The 20,195-nt window shown below is 38.2% G+C and overlaps 2 protein-coding genes across 3 annotated transcripts in view; one reads left to right on the top strand and one right to left on the bottom strand.

Moving 5' to 3' along the window:
- The window catches only part of LOC133648240 (neuronal acetylcholine receptor subunit beta-2-like), a 438,894-nt gene that overhangs the window by 143,415 nt on the left and 275,284 nt on the right, over positions 1-20,195 (top strand). The window lies entirely within an intron of this gene.
- LOC133648237 (signal-transducing adaptor protein 1-like) overlaps positions 3,883-20,195 on the bottom strand; it is a 35,245-nt gene continuing 18,932 nt past the window's right edge. Inside the window, exons 5-9 of one of the 2 annotated variants that reach the window (XM_062044127.1) lie at positions 14,692-14,879; positions 14,494-14,625; positions 8,868-8,937; positions 7,498-7,600; positions 3,883-4,307 (exon numbers count right to left, since the gene is read on the bottom strand). In XM_062044127.1, the coding sequence (XP_061900111.1) occupies positions 4,135-4,307; positions 7,498-7,600; positions 8,868-8,937; positions 14,494-14,625; positions 14,692-14,879 (666 nt within the window). In that variant the 3' untranslated portion in view covers positions 3,883-4,134. Of the gene's footprint in view, positions 4,308-7,497; positions 7,601-8,867; positions 8,938-14,493; positions 14,880-20,195 lie in introns of both variants that reach the window. The other variant, XM_062044126.1, reaches the window with a different exon arrangement.

Here is a 20,195-nt window from a genome sequence, read left to right on the forward strand (position 1 = left end):
TATAAGGCGCATAGAATAGACCAGTGTTTTTCAACCACTGTGCCGCGGCACATGCCGTGAGATACAGTCTAGTGTGCTGTGGGAGATTATCTAATTTCACCTATTTGGGTTAAAAATATTTTTTGCAAAACAGTAATTCTAGTCTGCAAATGATGTGTTGTTGTTGAGTGTCGATGCTGTCTAGAGCTCGGCAGAGTAACCGTGTAATACTCTTCCATATCAGTAGGTGGCAGTCGGTAGCTAATTGCTTTGTAGATGTCGGAAACAGCGGGAGGCAGTGTGCAGGTAAAAAGGTGTCTAATGCTTAAACCAAAAATAAATAAAAGGTGAGTGCCCCTAAGAAAAGGCATTGAAGCTTAGGGAAGGCTATGCAGAACGAAACTAAAACTGAACTGGCTACAAAGTAAACAAAAACAGAACGCTGGACGACAGCAAAGACTTACTGTGGAGCAAAGACGGCGTCCACAAAGTACATCCGAACATGACATGACAATCAACAATGTCCCCACAAAGAAGGATAAAAACAACTGAAATATTCTTGCTTGCTAAAACAAAGTAGATGCGGGGAATATCGCTCAAAGGAAGACATGGAACTGCTACAGGAAAATACCAACAAAACAGGAAAAGCCACCAAAATAGGAGCGCAAGACAAGAACTAAAACACTACACACAAGAAAACAGCAAAAAACTCCAAATAAGTCAGGGCGTGATGTGACAGGTGGTGACAGTACACCTACTTTGAGACAAGAGCTATAGTGATGCATGCTTGGTTATGCTTTAAAGTCGTATCCAACAATTGCGACGACGACTTTTTACTGTCAACTGAGTTTAATTTTTTAATGATTTCTGCTGGTGGTGTGCCTCCGCATTTTTTCTGCGCAAATATTGTGCCTTGGCTCAAAAAAGGTTGAAAAACACTGGAATAGACGCTACAGTAGAGGCTGGGGTTACGTTATGCATCCCGTAGTTGCGAGACCTGTTGTGGCTCAATATTGGTCCATATATAAGGCGCACCGGATTTTAAGGCGCACTGTCAGCTTTTGAGAAAATTGGAGGTTTTTAGGTTTTTAAATAGTCATGAAAATAAAGAAAGCGCACTGAATGAGGAGAAGGTGTGTCCAAACGTTAGGCCTGTACTGTACATCAGTGGATTCACTTCACATTTCTATGTTCCTTGTTAGACACGGGCAGGAGTTGCATGAATTCTAAGAGAGTGCGTGTCTTTCCAGAACACCGGCTCAAATTTGATAGCAAGTTGCATCGAACAGTGCAAAACCGCTTCTAAGATACTAATCCTCACCACAGAAAATGAATATCCCAGTATTAATTATCACTGGAGGACTAGAGACAAGGGAATGGCAGAGCAGGCGACACACAAGAAGCTATAGTTTCCATGTAAAGTAGGTGTGATTGATACAGATGTCGGTACTATTCATGCATTGTATGGTATCAGTGCATAAACAATACTTAAGTCATTAAATCAATATTTTTCTTGTTTTTGTTCCTTTTGTTACCAAATCATTTTTTTTGTGTTTTTTGTTATTGTTTACAAAGTCAGGAAGTAAGAATCTTGATACAGGAAGGCTTTGAGGCCAAACCTCAAAGGATTTAAAGGCCTACTGGAATGAATTTTTTTTATTTAAACGGGGATAGCAGATCTATTCTATGTGTCACACTTGATCATTTCGCGATATTGCCATATTTTTGCTGAAAGGATTTAGTATAGAACAGGGGTCGGCAACCCAAAATGTTGAAAGAGCCACATTGGACCAAAAATACAAAAACAAATCTGTCTGGAGCCGCAACAAATTAGAAGCCATAATACAAACAGATAGTGTGTCATGAGATATACATTGAATTAAGATGACTTAAAGGAAACTAAATGAGCTCAAATATAGCTACAAATGAGGCATAATGATGCAATATGTACATACAGCTAGGCTAAATAGCATGTTAGCATCGATTAGCTTGCAGTCATGCAGTGACCAAATATGTCTGATTAGCACTCCACACAAGTCAATAACATCAACAAAACTCACCTTTGTGTATTCACGCACAACGTTAAAAGTTTGGCGGACAAAATGAGACAGAAAAAGAAGTGGCATAAAACACGTCCTAGAAAGTCGGAGAAAGTTATACATTGTAAACAAACTAAGGTGAGTTCAAGGACCGCCAAAATTAGTAGGACAAAACGGCGCTCGCCAAATACTCGAATCAGTTAAGCATGTTTAATACAAACAGTGTGCTTTATAACAATTAGGGAGGTTTGTGTCATGTTTGTCCTCCTACAGTAACCATATTAAAACAAAAAATATATATTTTTTCCCCTCATCTTTTTCCATTTTTCATACATTTTTGAAAAAGCTTCAGAGAGCCACTAGGGCGGCGCTAAAGAGCCGCATGCGGCTCTAGAGCCGCGGGTTGCCGACCCCTGGTATAGAACAACGACGATAAAGATCGCAACTTTTGGTATCTGATAAAAAAAAAGGCTTGCCCCTACCGGAAGTAGCGTGACGTAGTCAGTTGAACATATACGCAAAGTTCCCTATTGTTTACAATGATGGCCGCATGAAGTGAGAGAGATTCGGACCGAGAAAGCGACGATTTCCCCATTAATTTGAGCGAGGATGAAAGATTTGTGGATGAGGAAAATACAAGTGAAGGACTAGTGGGGAGTGGAAGCGATTCAGATAGGGAAGATGCTGTGAGAGCCGGGGGTGACCTGATATTCAGCTGGGAATGACTACAACAGTAAATAAACACAAGACATATATATACTCTATTAGCCACAACACAACCAGGCTTATATTTAATATGCCACAAATTAATCCCGCATAAAAACACCTAGGTGTTTGTTATGCTAGCTACTAGCTACTAGCTCGAGCTAGTTATAGCTCGAGCGGGTAATATGGACGGGATCCCGTATATATAACCAGCCAATACAATTCAAACACCTGCACAACACACACACTCACTCAGCCCAAAGGACCGTTCACCTAACCCAAGGTTCATAAAGCTTATATATTTAACCAAAGTTACGTACATGACACGCACGTACGGGCAAGCGATCAAATGTTTGGAAGCGCGCGGGGGTGACCTGATATTCAGCTGGGAATGACTACAACAGTAAATAAACACAAGACATATATATACTCTATTAGCCACAACACAACCAGGCTTATATTTAATATGCCACAAATTAATCCCGCATAACAAACACCTAGGTGTTTGTTATGCTAGCTCCTAGCTACTAGCTACTAGCTCGAGCTAGTTATAGCAAGCGATCAAATGTTTGGAAGCGTACTCACGGTATCGCGTCTGCGTCTGTTAACGAAGTCAAAGTCCTCCTGGTAAGAGTCTCTGTTGTCCGAGTTCTTCGATCTTGACTGCATCTTTCGGGAATGTAAACAATGAAACACAGACTGTGTTGTGTTGCTGACTTCCCTCGCAAAATACTCCCGCTTCGCACCGACTTTCTTCTTTGCTTGCTCAGCTTCTTTCTCCATAATGCAATGAACAAATTGCAACAGATTCACCAACACAGATGTCCAGAATACATCCAGAATGAGATGAAAACAGCTATTTCGTATTGGCTTCAATGTGGAAGCCATACCTGTGTTCTACTGGCTACGTCACGCGCATACGTCATCCTCAGAGGCGTTTTGAACCGGAAGTTCCCCGGGAAATTTAAAATGTCACTTTATAAGTTAACCCGGCCGTATTGGCATGTGTTGCAATGTTAAGATTTCATCATTGATATATAAACTATCAGACTGCGTGGTCGGTAGTAGTGGCTTTCAGTAGGCCTTTAAATGTGAGCCAATAGTTGTTTTCGTTTATTTATTAGACTTAGACAAACACACTTTATTGATCCACAAGGGAAATTGTTCACTAGTCACTTTATTTTGTAAAAAAAAAAAAAAATGTATGTAGCATTCAATACCACAAATGTATTATGTTATCTGACTTACAACAATACTAGCAAGTTCTGCATTCAATAAGATTAAAATATGTGCTATTGTGTTTACTTCAGTTACTTGCTATCAAACACTTCTAATATCTATTGTCAAAGTATCAAATTGCATCTGAGGCTAAAAAATATTGATCGCTCCAAAACATTTACTGTGCTGTTTCTCATATTCTCTCATTCACACCTTTTTTTTTATTCAATTGGTGTTCTTCAGGAACCACATATTCGCCTTCCCCGGGCTTGGTCCCTGAACACACCATGGGCCCCACTTCAGCTTTGGGTACGCTTTTAGCTGCTCGGGAAGGGATGGTGACGCGCTCAGGCGGGGGTGTCATCTCTGTTGAAAACACACGCCGATTCTTAGGATGAAAGTGTGTGTGTTCTTGTATTTCTACCCTTCTTGAGACATGAAGAAGGAAAAGTATCTTCCATATGAGGAGGTGTGAACAAGTGATGACATAAATCATGGTCCCAATAACATCGCATCTAATAGACAATGTCTCATTTGCACCCCTGCTGGTGGCGTCTATCAAAATGAGGGTGGTCCCAAAAAAGGAGGGATTTTTCAAATGTGTCGCTTTTAAAAGTGCTCCCCCTCTGGTCAACATATGAAATAACAAGTGTGTGTAAAAAAAATTTGAAGTGCCCCCCCTTTGGCCAAAATGATTTAAAAATAAATAAATAACTATGTATATAGAGACATACTGTAGCAGTCTTTTTTTCACAATTTTATTCTTTCTGTTTCCGAAATATTGCAAAATTTTCTAGTAAAATTATTACTTTTTAATGCAAAATGGTGACATTTGTCATAAAATTCTGACTTGTATCACAATATTGCCAATTGTTTTGTTTTTGTAAAATAGTGACATTTTTTGAGTAGAATTATGACTTTTGTCATCATTTTATCAACTTTTGTCATCATTTTGCCGTGTAAAATTCAGATTATTATTATAATACTGCCAACATTTGAAAGTTTTATTATAAAGTTGTGACTTTTGTCGAGTAAAATGACGACTCTCTTCATAAAATTGCCAGCATTTTAGGCTTTTCTTGTAAAATTGCGACTGTTATTGGGTAAAATTCCAACTTTTATCATAATATTGCACAAATGTTCAGTTTTTCTTGTAAAATTTGGACTTGCGTTGAGTGAAATTACAACTTTTATTATGATATTAGAGGTAGGCATTTTACGGAGGTCTTGAGAAGGTAACAAATACAAGAATATGTGTGTGTGTGTTCTTTTTTTTCTACCCTTCTTGAGTCATGAAGAAGGAAAAGTATCTTCCATATGAGGAGGTGTGAACAAGTGATGACATAAATCATGGTCCCAATAACATCGCATCTAATGGACAACGATTTGCACCCCTGCTGGTGACGTCTATCAAAATGAGGGTGGTCCCAAAAAGGAGGCATTTTTCAAATGTGTCGGTTTTAAAAGTGCTCCCCCTCTAGTCAACATATGAAATAACAAGTGTGTGTCAAAAAAAATTGAAGTGCGCCCCCTTTGGCCAAAATGATTTAAAAATAAATAAATAAATAACTATGTATATAGAGACATACTGTAGCAGTCTTTTTCTCACTATTTATTTTATTCTTTCTGTTTCCAAAATAGTGCAAAATGTTCTAGTAAAATTATTACTTTTTAATGCAAAATGGTGACATTTGTCATAAAATTCTGACTTGTATCACAATATTGCCAATTGTTTTGTTGTTGTAAAATAGTGACATTTTTGGAGTAAAATTATGACTTTTGTCATCATTTTATCAACTTTTGTCATAATTTTGCCGAGTAAAATTCAGATTATTATTATAATATTGCCAACATTTGAGAGTTTTATTATAAAGTTGTGACTTTTGTCGAGTAAAATGACGACTCTCTTCATAAAATTGCCAGCATTTTAGGCTTTTCTTGTAAAATTGCGACTGTTATTGGGGTAAAATTCCAACTTTTATCATAATATTGCACAAATGTTCAGTTTTTCTTGTAAAATTTGGACTTGCGTTGAGTGAAATTACAACTTTTATTATGATATTAGAGGTAGGCATTTTACGGAGGTCTCGAGAAGGTAACAAATACAAGAATATGTGTGTGTGTGTGTGTGTGTGTGTGTGTTCTTTTTTTTCTACCCTTCTTGAGTCATGAAGAAGGAAAAGTATCTTCCATATGAGGAGGTGTGAACAAGTGATGACATAAATCATGGTCCCAATAACATCGCATCTAATGGACAACGATTTGCACCCCTGCTGGTGATGTCTATCAAGATTAGGGTGGTCCCAAAAAGGAGGCATTTTTCAAATGTGTCGGTTTTAAAAGTGCTCCCCCTCTAGTCAACATATGAAATAACAAGTGTGTCAAAAAAAATTAAAGTGCGCCCCCTTTGGACAAAATGATTTAAAAATAAATAAATAACTATGTATATAGAGACATACTGTAGCAGTCTTTTTCTCACAATTTATTTTATTCTTTCTTGTTTCCAAAATAGTGCAAAATTTTGTAGTAAAATTATTACTTTTTAATGCAAAATGGTGACATTTGTCATAAAATTCTGACTTGTATCACAATATTGCCAATTGTTTTGTTGTTGTAAAATAGTGACATTTTTGGAGTAAAATTATGACTTTTGTCATCATTTTATCAACTTTTGTCATAATTTTGCCAAGTAAAATTCAGATTATTATTATAATATTGCCAACATTTGAAAGTTTTATTATAAAGTTGTGACTTTTGTCGAGTAAAATGACGACTCTCTTCATAAAATTGCCAACATTTTAGGCTTTTCTTGTAAAGTTGTGACTGTTATTGGGTAAAATTCCAACTTTTCTCATAATATTGCACAAATGTTCAGTTTTTCTTGTAAAATTTGGACTTGCGTTGAGTGAAATTACAACTTTTATTATAATATTAGAAGTAGGCATTTTACGGAGGTCTCGAGAAGGTAACAAATACAAGAATATGTGTGTGTGTGTTCTTTTTTTTCTACCCTTCTTGAGTCATGAAGAAGGAAAAGTATCTTCCATATGAGGAGGTGTGAACAAGTGATGACATAAATCATGGTCCCAATAACATCGCATCTAATAGACAATGTCTCATTTGCACCCCTGCTGGTGACGTCTATCAAAATGAGGGTGGTCCGAAAAAAGGAGGGATTTTTCAAATTGACTGTGTGTTGCTTTTAAAAGTGCTCCCCCTCTGGTCAACATATGAAATAACAAGTGTGTGTAAGAAATTGAAATGCGCCCCCTTTGGCCAAAATTTATTTAAAAATGAAATATGTATATAGAGACATACTGTAATAATTTGAAGTAAATAATGAAGATTAAAAACCAATTACAAAAAGAACAAAATAAAAAACCAAAGATTTACTAAAAGCTTACCTTTTTTTATATTTGCATAGTTTGTATATATTATTATTGTTGTAAATAAACATGTTTCTATATCTAGAAAGGGTGGTCCTAAAGAGGTAGGGATTTTTCGGAGGTCTCAAGAAGGTAAGAAATACAAGAATGTGTGTTAGAGGGCTGCTCACCAATAAAAGTGTTGTAGGTTTCACACGGCGTGTAAGGATGAAGGCGATATTCTGTCTTCTCAAGGAAATATTCCAATACGTCACTCAGGGAAGAGACTATCACCTCGATGGGAAAGGACGAATAACAGTAACCGTGTCAGATCATCATATTTATGCAAGATCATTAGCAAGGTTGCACATTTCCATAACTTTAGGGTATTAAAAGTGCGCGTAAAATGTTCTCACATGTCCCAGCAAATTAAATATATAGATACTCTTCTTTACTTGCACACTAATTAGCAGGAAATGACATAAATGATACAGTGTGTATTGTCATTATAGAACTTTACTGAATGTTGTTAATTACAGATATATGGTATAAATAATTTTTTTTAATGATTGAAAAAATATATACTTATATTTATAATATAAATAATAATTATGCAAATAATGTACAAATATAATAAAAAAATACCAAACTAAAGAAAATTATAAAAAGTATGTAAATATAATATAATTCAACATAAATAGTATAAACATTTTATGATGTGAAAAATATTACTGTATGATACTACTACTATGTGTAATGGAGAAAAAACATTTTACCCACATAAAGTAACCTGTACAGTGTTTCTCATAAACTGGCAAGATACCTGTGGCGGTGGGGGCGTGGCTATGGGCGTGGTCACCATGACATTATCGAGTAATTTGCATAATTTACTACAATGATATGATTTTCTCTAAAAAGGCTCAAAAAATGTATACTTACTAATTAATAATAACAGTTTTGTTTTAAACGTCCATCCATCCATCCATTTTACAATATAATTACAACACTTTATGTACATATTTATATACAGATTTGAACAATAAGTTATTCACTGAAATATATTTATTAATTGTGGTTCTTACAAAAAATATATCTTATAAAATATAAAAGCTAAAATGTCTCTTAAAGCTCTGCCCCTTTAATTAGTGCATACTAAATAATTTAACTTTAGCCTACTACTACAACCATATTATTTACCAGCAACATAAAGTGAAACAGAGGCAGGGGTGTCCTGCCACAGTCAGTAACAAATAAACAGAAAACAGTAGTAGTCAAATACAAATAAGGCAACAAGAGAAGTATCCTACACTTCTCTTTTGTAAAGTAAATCTGAACAGCCGATATGGGCATCTACATCAACTATATGATTTGCCTGTGAAGCTGGACAGGACAAAAAAATATATATATATTATTATTATTTAATTTAATTTTTTAAAATTGTGGCGGACGTAATTCTTTCGTGGCGGGCCGCCACAAATAAATGAATGTGTGGGAAACACTGCTGTAAGTGTTTGTGAATATTTACTTTTAACTGTTTTGAAGTGATTATGTGAGAACATACTGATGTTTCCAGTTGAATGATGAATCCCGATTTAGTGCAGGTCAGCCGGTAGTTCCTCATGACGGGCCCACTAAAACACAAGTCATTATTATTAACAACAACACACTAACTCAACATTTTTTTAAACCCTTAAATATTCTACTATCAATGTTAGTCGCTTGAAAATGGACATCGTGTAAAAAGAAAAGCTGCAGTAAAGTTAATGCATGCAGAATTTTGATGAAAAACTGAACAGTAGGAGGATCATTTATGTGCTTTTACTACTGACCCGTTTTGGAACAATTACGTGTAAATATTTAGTTATCAAACTGTTAAATAACAGAACCATATAAAATTGAACCTTACTAAAACAATGCAGACGCAAACATTTACACGATGGGCAACACAAAGAGCAACTTCCTGTAAGCAAGCGGGAGTGTCGCTGGCCATGTTCTTGGGAAGTCAACATTGTCAAAATATATAGTTTACTTTCTAATGGGATTCTGCCCTAAGTACTATAAATGGAGGTTGAAGCCTGAAGTGTTCAATGCTGACCCCAATATGAAGAATGTAGAGCATTTTGCTAGCTTGTTTGGTTAGATTTAGTAAAAAATAACTTAACTACCATATCATTTTTATTTCAAATATACAAAACCCAAAAGCAGTGAAGTAGTCGCGTTGTGGAAATGGTAAATAAAAAGAGAATACAATGATTTGCAAATCCTTTTCAACTAATATCATACTTGCCAACCCTCCTGTTTTTAGCGGGAGACTCCCGGTATTCAGCGCCTCTCCCTATAACCTCCCGGCAGAGATTTTCTCCCGGCAAACTCCCGGTATTCAGCCGGAGCTGGAGGCCACGCCCCCTCCAGCTCAATGCGGACCTGAGTGGGGACAGCCTGTTCTCACGTCCGCTTTCCCACAATATAAACAGCTTGCCTGCCCAATGACGTCATAACATCTAGGGCTTTTAGAGAGTAGAGTGCATAACTGCGCACACAACAAGGAGACGAAGCAGAAGAACGAGGAAGTTACAGACATGGCGACGCCGTCGACGAGCAAGATGAAGAAATACGCTTGCAAGTTCCGAAACGAATGGAAACAAGAATTTCAGTTCATCCAGGACAGTTCGAAGGGGAAGGTGTATGTTGCCTGTACATTTTGTAGAACAGACTTCTCCATTGAACACGGTGGCCGAAATGATATACTCATCATGAACGGAGAAGTTAAACAGGACAATACTGCCATCGACTGGATAGCCACCGGAACACTGAAATTCAAGTATTTCTTTTATTTATATGTATAATAAAATAAATATATATATATATATATATATATATATATATATATATATATATATATATATATATATATATATATATATATATATATATATATATATATATATATATAGCTATAATTCACTGAAAGTCAAGTATTTCATATATATATATAAATATATATATATATGAAATACTCGAGTTGGTGAATTCTAGCTGTAAATAACCACGCCCCAACCACGCCCCCGCCCCCAACCACACACCCCCACCCCACGGTGGCTGAAATGATATACTCATCATGAACGGAGAAGTTAAACAGGACAATACTGCCATCGACTGGATAGCCACCGGAACACTGAAATTCAAGTATTTCTTTTATTTATATGTATAATAAAAAAAAAATATATATATATATATATATATATATATAGCTATAATTCACTGAAAGTCAAGTATTTCATATATATATATAAATATATATATATATGAAATACTCGAGTTGGTGAATTCTAGCTGTAAATAACCATGCCCCCGCCCCCAACCACACACCCCCACCCCTGACCAAGACCCCCTACCCCCACCTCCCGATATTGGAGGTCTCAAGGTATGACTTATATTCAATTGAATAGACTGCAAAGACAAGATATTTAACGTTCCAACTGGTAAACTTTATTTTTTGCAAATATTAGCTCTTTTGGAATTTGATGCCTGCAACATGTTTCAAAAAAGCTGGCACGAGTGGCAAAAAAAGACTGAGAAAGTAGAGGAATGCTCATCAAAAGACTTATTTGGAACATCCCACAGGTGAACGGGCTAATTGGGAACAGGTGGGTGCCATGATTGGGTATAAATGCAGCATCCATGAAATCAAGATTCAAGACGCTTTATTATTGTCCATTCTTAACATGTACAAGACACATAAGAACTGAAATTTCATTTTGGGCACAGTCCTACTAAAAGCAGACATACGTTACAGGGAGACAAGACGGGACCGCCAACAGATCAGCCACTTACAGCGCTCCTTAAAAAAAGTGGGAAAAAGGTAATATTGGGAAAGGGGGGAAGAGTAAAAAAAATATCAGTCTAAGGCTGCACCCTCGGGAGGGGGTCCAGACTGAGTCCAAGGAAAAAACCTCACATAGCATAGCACACATAAACATGATACATATAATTACAACAACTCGCAACAGAGGGGGGGGATTTGGGGCCCTGGGGGCCGGCTTGCTGCTATAAAGCGCTACTCAGCCGTCCATAACCCCGAAGCAGTGGTGAAGGCGTTGATTGGAAGGGGCGGGTGCGTGCATGTATGCCCTATTAACTTGGGTGAGATGTTGAAATGTTTTTGTGGACTGGGGCCGATCTCAAAGTTCGACACCAGGTGTTATTGGAAAAAAAATGAAGGTCAAAAGCGTCCATTGTTGAAGAGTCCTCGGGGGAGTTTTTCAGAACAGCCTGTTCTTGCGTGAAGGCCATTCGAGGGAGTCAAATCGTAGATTAGGATGTTGTTTTCTTCGAGCAGTCAAAACAATGACTTGCCTGCTCTATGTCCGTGCTGGTTCTCTCAAATTCAATTTAATTCTCCTTGTCAGCAAGCTTCTCCATGATGAGATCCATTTTGCGATTCAGATCAGAAATCGCCACAGACTGTGTTCCCACAGCCCGGCCCAATCCTTCCATTGCGACGAACAGCCGTTGGGCTCCTTGAGTGGCTGCCATCGTCTTCCGAATTTGACGATACACCAGAGCAATGCCCAGCCCAATCAGCAGGTGCCCCGCGATCACGGTTCCAAATGGGTAGATGTCTTCCACCTCCTCGATGGAAAGGACTGAGAGGCACATGATTCTCCATTTATCCCAGGAGTCTCTCACGTACCCCTGCCCTGATGGAAATCAGGGCAGCCAGGCTCCCCCGAACCTCTTTTCCTTGTCGAAAAGACTTTGTCAATTGCGTCGAGAGTCCAGCTGATCATATCCATGTTTGATGTTTAAATTTGAGGACAGCGCAAAGAAGGAGGCTTCAAAAAAGTTCAGACAAGACAAAACGAAAATGCTCAGTCATTCACAAACAAGGACGGGGCGAGGGTCACCACTTTGTCAACAAATGCCTGAGCAAATTGTTTAAGAACAACATTTCTCAACCAGCTATTGCAAGGAATTTAGGGATTTCACCATCTACGCTTTGTAATATCAAAAGGTTCAGAGAATCTGGAAAAATCACTGCACGTAAGCCATGATATTACGCAGCTTGGATCCCTCAGGCGGTACAGCATCGAAAAGCGACATCGGTGTGTAAAGGATATCACCACATGGGCTCAGGAACACTTCAGAAAACCACTGTCAGTAACTACAGTCGGTCGCTACATCTGTAAGTGCAAGTTAAAACTCTACTATGCAAAGCCAAAGCCATTTATCAACAACACCCAGAAACGCCGTCGGCTTCGCTGGGCCCGAGCTCATCTAAGATGGACTGATACAAAGTGGAAAAGTGTTCTGTGGTCTGACGAGTCCACATTTCAAATTGTTTTTGGAAACTGTGGATGTCGTGTCCTCCGGACCAAAGAGGAAAAGAACCATCTGGATTGTTCTAGGCGCAAAGTGTAAAAGGCAGCATGTGTGATGGTATGGGGGTGTATTAGTGCCCAAGACATGGGTAACTTACACATCTGTGAAGGCGCCATTAATGCTGAAAGGTACATACAGCTTTTGGAGCAACATATGTTGCCATCCAAGCAACGTTATCATGGACGCCCCTGCTTATTTCAGCAAGACAATGCCAAGCCACGTGTTACAACAGCGTGGCTTCGCAGTAAAATAGTGCGGGTACTAGACTGGCCTGCCTGTAGTCCAGACCAGTCTCCCATTGAAAATATAAAGGCTAAAATATGAGAAGGGAGACTGTTGAACAACTTAAGCCAGGAGTCACCAACCTTTTTGAAACCAAGAGCTACTTCTTGGGTAGTGATTAATGCGAAGGGCTACCAGTTTGATACACACTTAAATAAATTGCCAGAAATTGCCAATTTGCTCAATTTACCTTTAACTCTATGTTATTATTAATAATTAATGATATTTACACTTAATTGAACGGTTTAAAAGAGAAGAAAACACGAAAAAAATGACAATTAAATTTTGAAACATAGTTTATCTTCAATTTCGACTCTTTAAAATTCAAAATTCAACCGAAAAAAAGAAGAGAAAAACTAGCTAATTCGAATCTTTTTGAAAAAATTAAAAAAAGAATTTATGGAACATCATTAGTAATTTTTCCTGATTAAGATTAATTTTAGAATTTTGATGACATGTTTTAAATAGGTTAAAATCCAATCTACACTTTGTTAGAATATATAACAAATTGGACCAAGCTATATTTCTAACAAAGACAAATCATTATTTCTTCTAGATTTTCCAGAACAAAATTTTAAAATAAATTCAAAAGACTTTGAAATAAGATTTAAATTTGATTCTACAGATTTTCTAGATTTGCCAGAATAATTTTTTTGAATTTTAATCATAATAAGTTTGAAGAAATATTTCACAAATATTCTTCGTCGAAAAAACAGAAGCTAAAATGAAGAATTAAATGAAAATGTATTTATTGTTCTTTACAATAAAAAAAATACATTTACTTGAACATTGATTTAAATTGTCAGGAAAGAAGAGGAAGGAATTTAAAAGGTAAATAGGTATATGTGTTTAAAAATCCTAAAATCATTTTTAAGGTTGTATTTTTTCTCTAAAATTGTCTTTCTGAAAGTTATAAGAAGCAAAGTAAAAAAATGTATGAATTTATTTAAACAAGTGAAGACCAAGTCTTTAAAATATTTTCTTGGATTTTCAAATTCTATTTGAGTTTTGTCTCTCTTAGAATTAAAAATGTCAGGCAAAGCGAGACCAGCTTGCTAGTAAATAAATACAATTTAAAAAATAGAGGCAGCTCACTGGTAAGTGCTGCTATTTGAGCTATTTTTAGAACAGGCCAGCGGGCTACTCATCTGGTCCTTACGGGCTACCTGGTGCCCGCGGGCACCGCGTTGGTGACCCCTGACTTAAGCTGTACATCAAGCAAGAATGGGAAAGAATTCCACTTAAAAAATGTGTCTCCTCAGTTCCCAAACCTTTACTGAGTGTTGTTAAAAGGAAAGGCCATGTAACACACTGGTAAAAATGCCTTTTTTGCAATGTGTTGCTGCCATTAAATTCAAAGTTAATGATTATTTGCAACAAAAACAACAAAGTTTCTCAGTGTGAACATGAAATATCTCTGCAGTCTATTCAATTGAATATAAGTTGAAAAGGATTTGTTGTATTCTCTTTTTATTTACCATTTACACAACGTGACAACTCCACTGCTTTTGGGGTGTGACTACCTGGCTGTGACTTGTCTCAGCGTGAGGGCGTAGTTCTTGGCCAAGGCCGAGGGGCGCAGGATGATGCTTCCATATTCCGGGTTCTGTTCCAACATCTGCTCCGCTTCCTGTCGCGTCACATTGAAGAAACATCTAAGAGGAAGCGGAGGACATGTGTGTTTAAAACATCGGCCATGGCGTTGGTACGTTAGTACGCACGGGAGCTGCTCGGGGCTGCTGTGGTCTGGTGGGGGCGGGGATGCGGAGGGTCCTCGGAGGTAGGCGGGTCGAGGCGGTAGTGCAGGGGGGGTGTTTGCCAGGGCCTTCCTCCCCTGCTCCTGAGATAGAGCGTCCTCCAGCAGCATCTTCTGACCAGGCAGCAGCTGCAGCTGGCTGGGAATCTCCTTCTACAGGAAGCAACATCCTCCTTAACTCAATTAGGTCTTAACTAGATGCTTCCTGCTCTTGCTGCACATGTTCATGATCATTCTAACTGCCATTTATCTCGCAAGACTGGGATTACAACCATGGAGTCACTAACATAGGATAAGATCCAGGATATGAGAAGTATGTCACTTCAGAGTGGGCCGTAATAGGAACTATAAACCTTTTATTTTGGACAACCATTTTTATTTATATAATGTATCTTTCTTAACCCTATGGCCCCGTGGGGCCCATTGTTCAGAGCTAGAGAGAGTATGGCCAGCATGGTTTCAACTAGAGATGTCCGATAGTGGCTTTTTTTGCCTATATCCATCCATCCATCCATCCATCCATCTTCTTCCGCTTATCCGAGGTCGGGTCGCGGGGGCAGCAGCCTAAGCAGGGAAGCCCAGACTTCCCTCTCCCCAGCCACTTCGTCTAGCTCTTCCCGGGGGATCCCGAGGCGTTCCCAGGCCAGCCGGGAGACATAGTCTTCCCAACGTGTCCTGGGTCTTCCCCGTGGCCTCCTACCGGTCGGACGTGCCCTAAACACCTCCCTAGGGAGGCGTTCGGGTGGCATCCTGACCAGATGCCCGAACCACCTCATCTGGCTCCTCTCCATGTGGAGGAGCAGTGGCTTTACTTTGAGCTCCTCCCGGATGACAGAGCTTCTCACCCTATCTCTAAGGGAGAGACCCGCCACCCGGCGGAGGAAACTCATTTCGGCCGCTTGTACCCGTGATCTTGTCCTTTCGGTCATAACCCAAAGCTCATGGCCATAGGTGAGGATGGGAACGTAGATCGACCGGTAAATTGAGAGCTTTGCCTTGCGGCTCAGCTCCTTCTTCACCACAACGGACCGATACAGCGCCCGCATTACTGAAGACGCCGCACCGATCCGCCTGTCGATCTCACGAACCACTCTTCCCTCACTCGTGAACAAGACTCCGAGGTACTTGAACTCCTCCACTTGGGGCAGGGTCTCCTCCGCAACCCGGAGATGGCACTCCACCCTTTTCCGGGCGAGAACCATGGACTGGGACTTGGAGGTGCTGATTCTCATCCCAGTCGCTTCACACTCAGCTGCGAACCGATCCAGTGAGAGCTGAAGATCCTGGCCAGATGAAGCCATCAGGACCACATCATCTGCAAAAAGCAGAGACCTAATCCCGCAGCCACCAAACCGGATCCCCTCAACGCCCTGACTGCGCCTAGAAATTCTGTCCATAAAAGTTATGAACAGAATGGGTGACAAAGGGCAGCCTTGGCGGAGTCCAACCCTCACTGGAAACTGGTCCGAGTTCCAAGCTCTGATACTGATCATACAGGGAGCGGACCGCCACAATCAGACAGTCCGATACCCCATACTCTCTGAGCACTCCCCACAGGACTTCCCGAGGGACACGGTCGAATGCCTTCTCCAAGTCCACAAAGCACATGTAGACTGGTTGGGCAAACTCCCATGCACCCTCAAGGACCCTGCCGAGAGTATAGAGCTGGTCCACAGTTCCGATATTGTCCAACTCTTAATTACCGATACCGTTATCAACCAATACCGATATATACAGTGGTGGAATTAACACATTATTATGCCTAATTTTGTTGTGATGCCCCGCCGGATGCATTAAACCAGGGGTCACCAACCTTTTTGAAACCAAGAGCTACTTCTTGGGTACTGATTAATGCGAAGGGCTACCAGTTTGATACACACTTAAATAAATTGCCAGAAATAGCCAATTTGCTCAATTTACCTTTAACTCTATGTTATTATTAATAATTAATGATATTTACATTTAATTGAACGGTTTAAAAGAGGAGAAAACACAAAAAAAAATGACAATTAAATTTTGAAACATAGTTTATCTTCAATTTCGACTCTTTAAAATTCAAAATTCAACCGAAAAAAAGAAGAGAAAAACTAGCTAATTCGAATCTTTTTAAAAAAAATTAAAAAATAATTTATGGAACATCATTATTAATTTTTCCTGATTAAGATTAATTTTAGAATTTTGATGACATGTTTTAAATAGGTTAAAATCCAATCTACACTTTGTTAGAATATATAACAAATTGGACCAAGCTATATGTCTAACAAAGACAAATCATTATTTCTTCTAGATTTTCCAGAACAAAAATTTTGAAAGAAATTCAAAAGACTTTTAAATAAGATTCAAATTTGATTCTACAGATTTTCTAGATTTGCCATAATAATTTTTTTGAATTTTAATCATAATAAGTTTGAAGAAATATTTCACAAATATTCTTTGTCGAAAAAACAGAAGCTAAAATGAAGAATTCAATTAAAATGTATTTATATTATTCTTTACAATAAAAAAAATAAATTTACTTGAACATTGATTCAAATTGTCAGGAAAGAAGAGGAAGGAATTTAAAAGGTAAAAAGGTATATGTGTTTAAAAATCCTAAAATCATTTTTAAGGTTGTATTTTTTCTCTAAAATTGTCTTTCTGGAAGTTATAAGAAGCAAAGTAAAAAAAATAATGAATTTATTTAAACAAGTGAAGACCAAGTCTTTAAAATATTTTCTTGGATTTCCAAATTCTATTTGAGTTTTGTCTCTCTTAGAATTAAAAATGTCGGGCAAAGCGAGACCAGCTTGCTGGTAAATAAATACAATTCAAAAAATAGAGGCAGCTCACTGGTAAGTGCTGCTATTTGAGCTATTTTTAGAACAGGCCAGCGGGCTACTCATCTGGTCCTTACGGGCTACCTGGTACCCCTGCTCTATACATTGCTAATGTGGTAAATGACTATTCTAGCTGCAAATGTCTGGTTTTTGGTGCAATATCTACATAGGTGTATAGAGGCCCATTTCCAGCAACTATCACTCCAGTGTTCTAATGGTACAATGTGTTTGCTCATTGGCTCAGAAGGCTAATTGATGATTAGAAAACCCTTGTGCAACCATGTTCACACATCTGAAAACAGTTTAGCTCGTTACAGAAGCTACAAAACTGACCTGCCTTTGAGCAGATTGAGTTTCTGGAGCATCACATTTGTGGGGTCAATTAAACGCTCAAAATGGCCAGAAAAAGAGAACTTTCATCTGAAACTCGACAGTCTATTCTTGTTCTTAGAAATGAAGGCTATTCCACAAAATTGTTTGGTTGACCCCAAACTTTTGAACGGTAGTGTATATAGAAACAGATAAATATCAATATGCAACACTTTATTTTTATATTTTCTCTAAGTGCACATTTTTCAAACTTTCAAATGATCACTTCTAAGACAGTCCTGTGAAATCACAATATCCCATTTTAACTAGCTAGCCACTAAACAATTTTAACAAATCATGAATTACTTTGCACCATGTTTGTACAAATAATAACTCATGTAAAATACAAAAGTCAACAATCAAATTTTTAAATAAATCATGTCACACTTTGAACTGGACACCAAATCTGTTATCTGTTTCTTTGTCAGTTAGTGAAGACCAAGTCTTTAAAATATTTTCTTGGATTTTCAAATTCTATTTGAGTTTTGTCTCTCTTAGAATTAAAAATGTTGAGCAAAGCGAGACCAGCCTGCTAGTAAATAAATACAATTTAAAAAATAGAGGCAGCTCACTGGTAAGTGCTGCTATTTGAGCTATTTTTAGAACAGGCCAGCGGGCTACTCATCTGGTCCTTACGGGCTACCTGGTGCCCGCGGGCACCGCGTTGGTGACCCCTGCATTAAACAATGTAACAAGGTTTTCCAAAATAAATCAACTCAAGTTATGGAAAAAAAAAATGCCAACATGGCACTGCCATATTTATTATTGAAGTCACAAAGTGCATAATTTTTTGTTAACATGCCTCAAAACAGCAGCTTGGAATTTGGGACATGCTCTCCCTGAGAGAGCATGAGGAGGTTGACGTGGGCGGGGTTGGGGGAACAGGGGTGTATATTGTAGCGTCCCGGAAGAGTTAGTGCTCCAAGGGGTTCTGGGTATTTGCTTTGTTGTGTTACGGTGCTGATGTTCTCCCGAAATGTGTTTGTCATTCTTGTCTGGTGTGGGTTCACAGTGTGGCGCATATTTGTAACAGTGTTAAACTGGTTTATACATCCACCCTCAGTGTGACCTGTATGGCTGTTGACCAAGTATGCGTTGCATTCACTTGTGCGTGTGAAAAGCCGTAGATATTATGTGACTGGGCCGGCACGTAAAGGCAGTGCCTTTAAGGTTTATTGGCGCTCTGTACTTCTCCCTACGTCCGTGTACACAGCGGCCTTTTAAAAAGTCATACATTTTACTTTTTGAAACCGATACCGATAATTTCCGATATTACATAACGGCAGTCCGATATTATCGGACATCCCTAGTTTCAACGTTGGTAACAGGATCCATGATTTAAATGGAACTATTAAATGAAGCTAAAATATGACTACTTTTATCTTTGTGTAAAATATTGGACACAATGTGTTGTCAAGTTTATGAGACGTGTTGCAAGTGTAAGCCACTGTGGCAATATTGTTCATTTTTAAATGGTTGTATTTTTTATAAATGGCTGTGATGATAAATGAGGGATTTTTCAAAACTGCTTTGTTGGAATTCTTATTAATATTGATGCTGTTGTTGATATTATTCATTTTTGTTTGGATTCTTTTGTGTCATGTTTGTGTGTCCTCTCAATTGCTCTGTTGGTTGCTATTCTGAATGTTGCTGGGCTGGTTTTGGAATTGGAATTGTATTATTTTGTTGGACTGATTAATCATTTAAAAGAAGAAAAAAAAAATGGTAGCAAACATGGCGCCCTGGAGTCACGCGAGGGGCTTCCTGTGATTAGATACTAACCGGGACCGTTAGCGGATGAATTTGAGAACACATAGTTGATAGACAGTTGCGATAGCCAATTAGAGCACAGGTTGTTGACAGTAGCCTATCTAGGTAGCCTGATGTTAACAAGACTGTGATTGGATACTCACTTGTCACTCAACAGTGAGTATCCAGTGTTTCCCATAAACTGCCAAGATACCTGTGGCGGTGGGGGCGTGGTCACAATGACATCATCGAGTAATTTGCATAATTTACTATATTGATTTGATTTTCTCTAAAAAGGCTCAAAAAATGTATAATAACAACAGTTTTGTTTTAAACGTCCATCCGTCCAGCCATCCATTTTACAATATAATTACAACACTTTATGTACATATTTATATACAGATTTGAACAATAAGTTAGTCACTGAAATATATTTATTAATTGTGGTTCTTACAAAAAATACATCTTATAAAATATAAAAGCTAAAATGTCTCAAAGCTCTGCCCCTTTAATTAGTGCATACTAAATAATTTAA

This window comes from Entelurus aequoreus, linkage group LG04, assembly GCF_033978785.1.
Source record: "Entelurus aequoreus isolate RoL-2023_Sb linkage group LG04, RoL_Eaeq_v1.1, whole genome shotgun sequence".
Classification (NCBI taxonomy): domain Eukaryota; kingdom Metazoa; phylum Chordata; class Actinopteri; order Syngnathiformes; family Syngnathidae; genus Entelurus; species Entelurus aequoreus.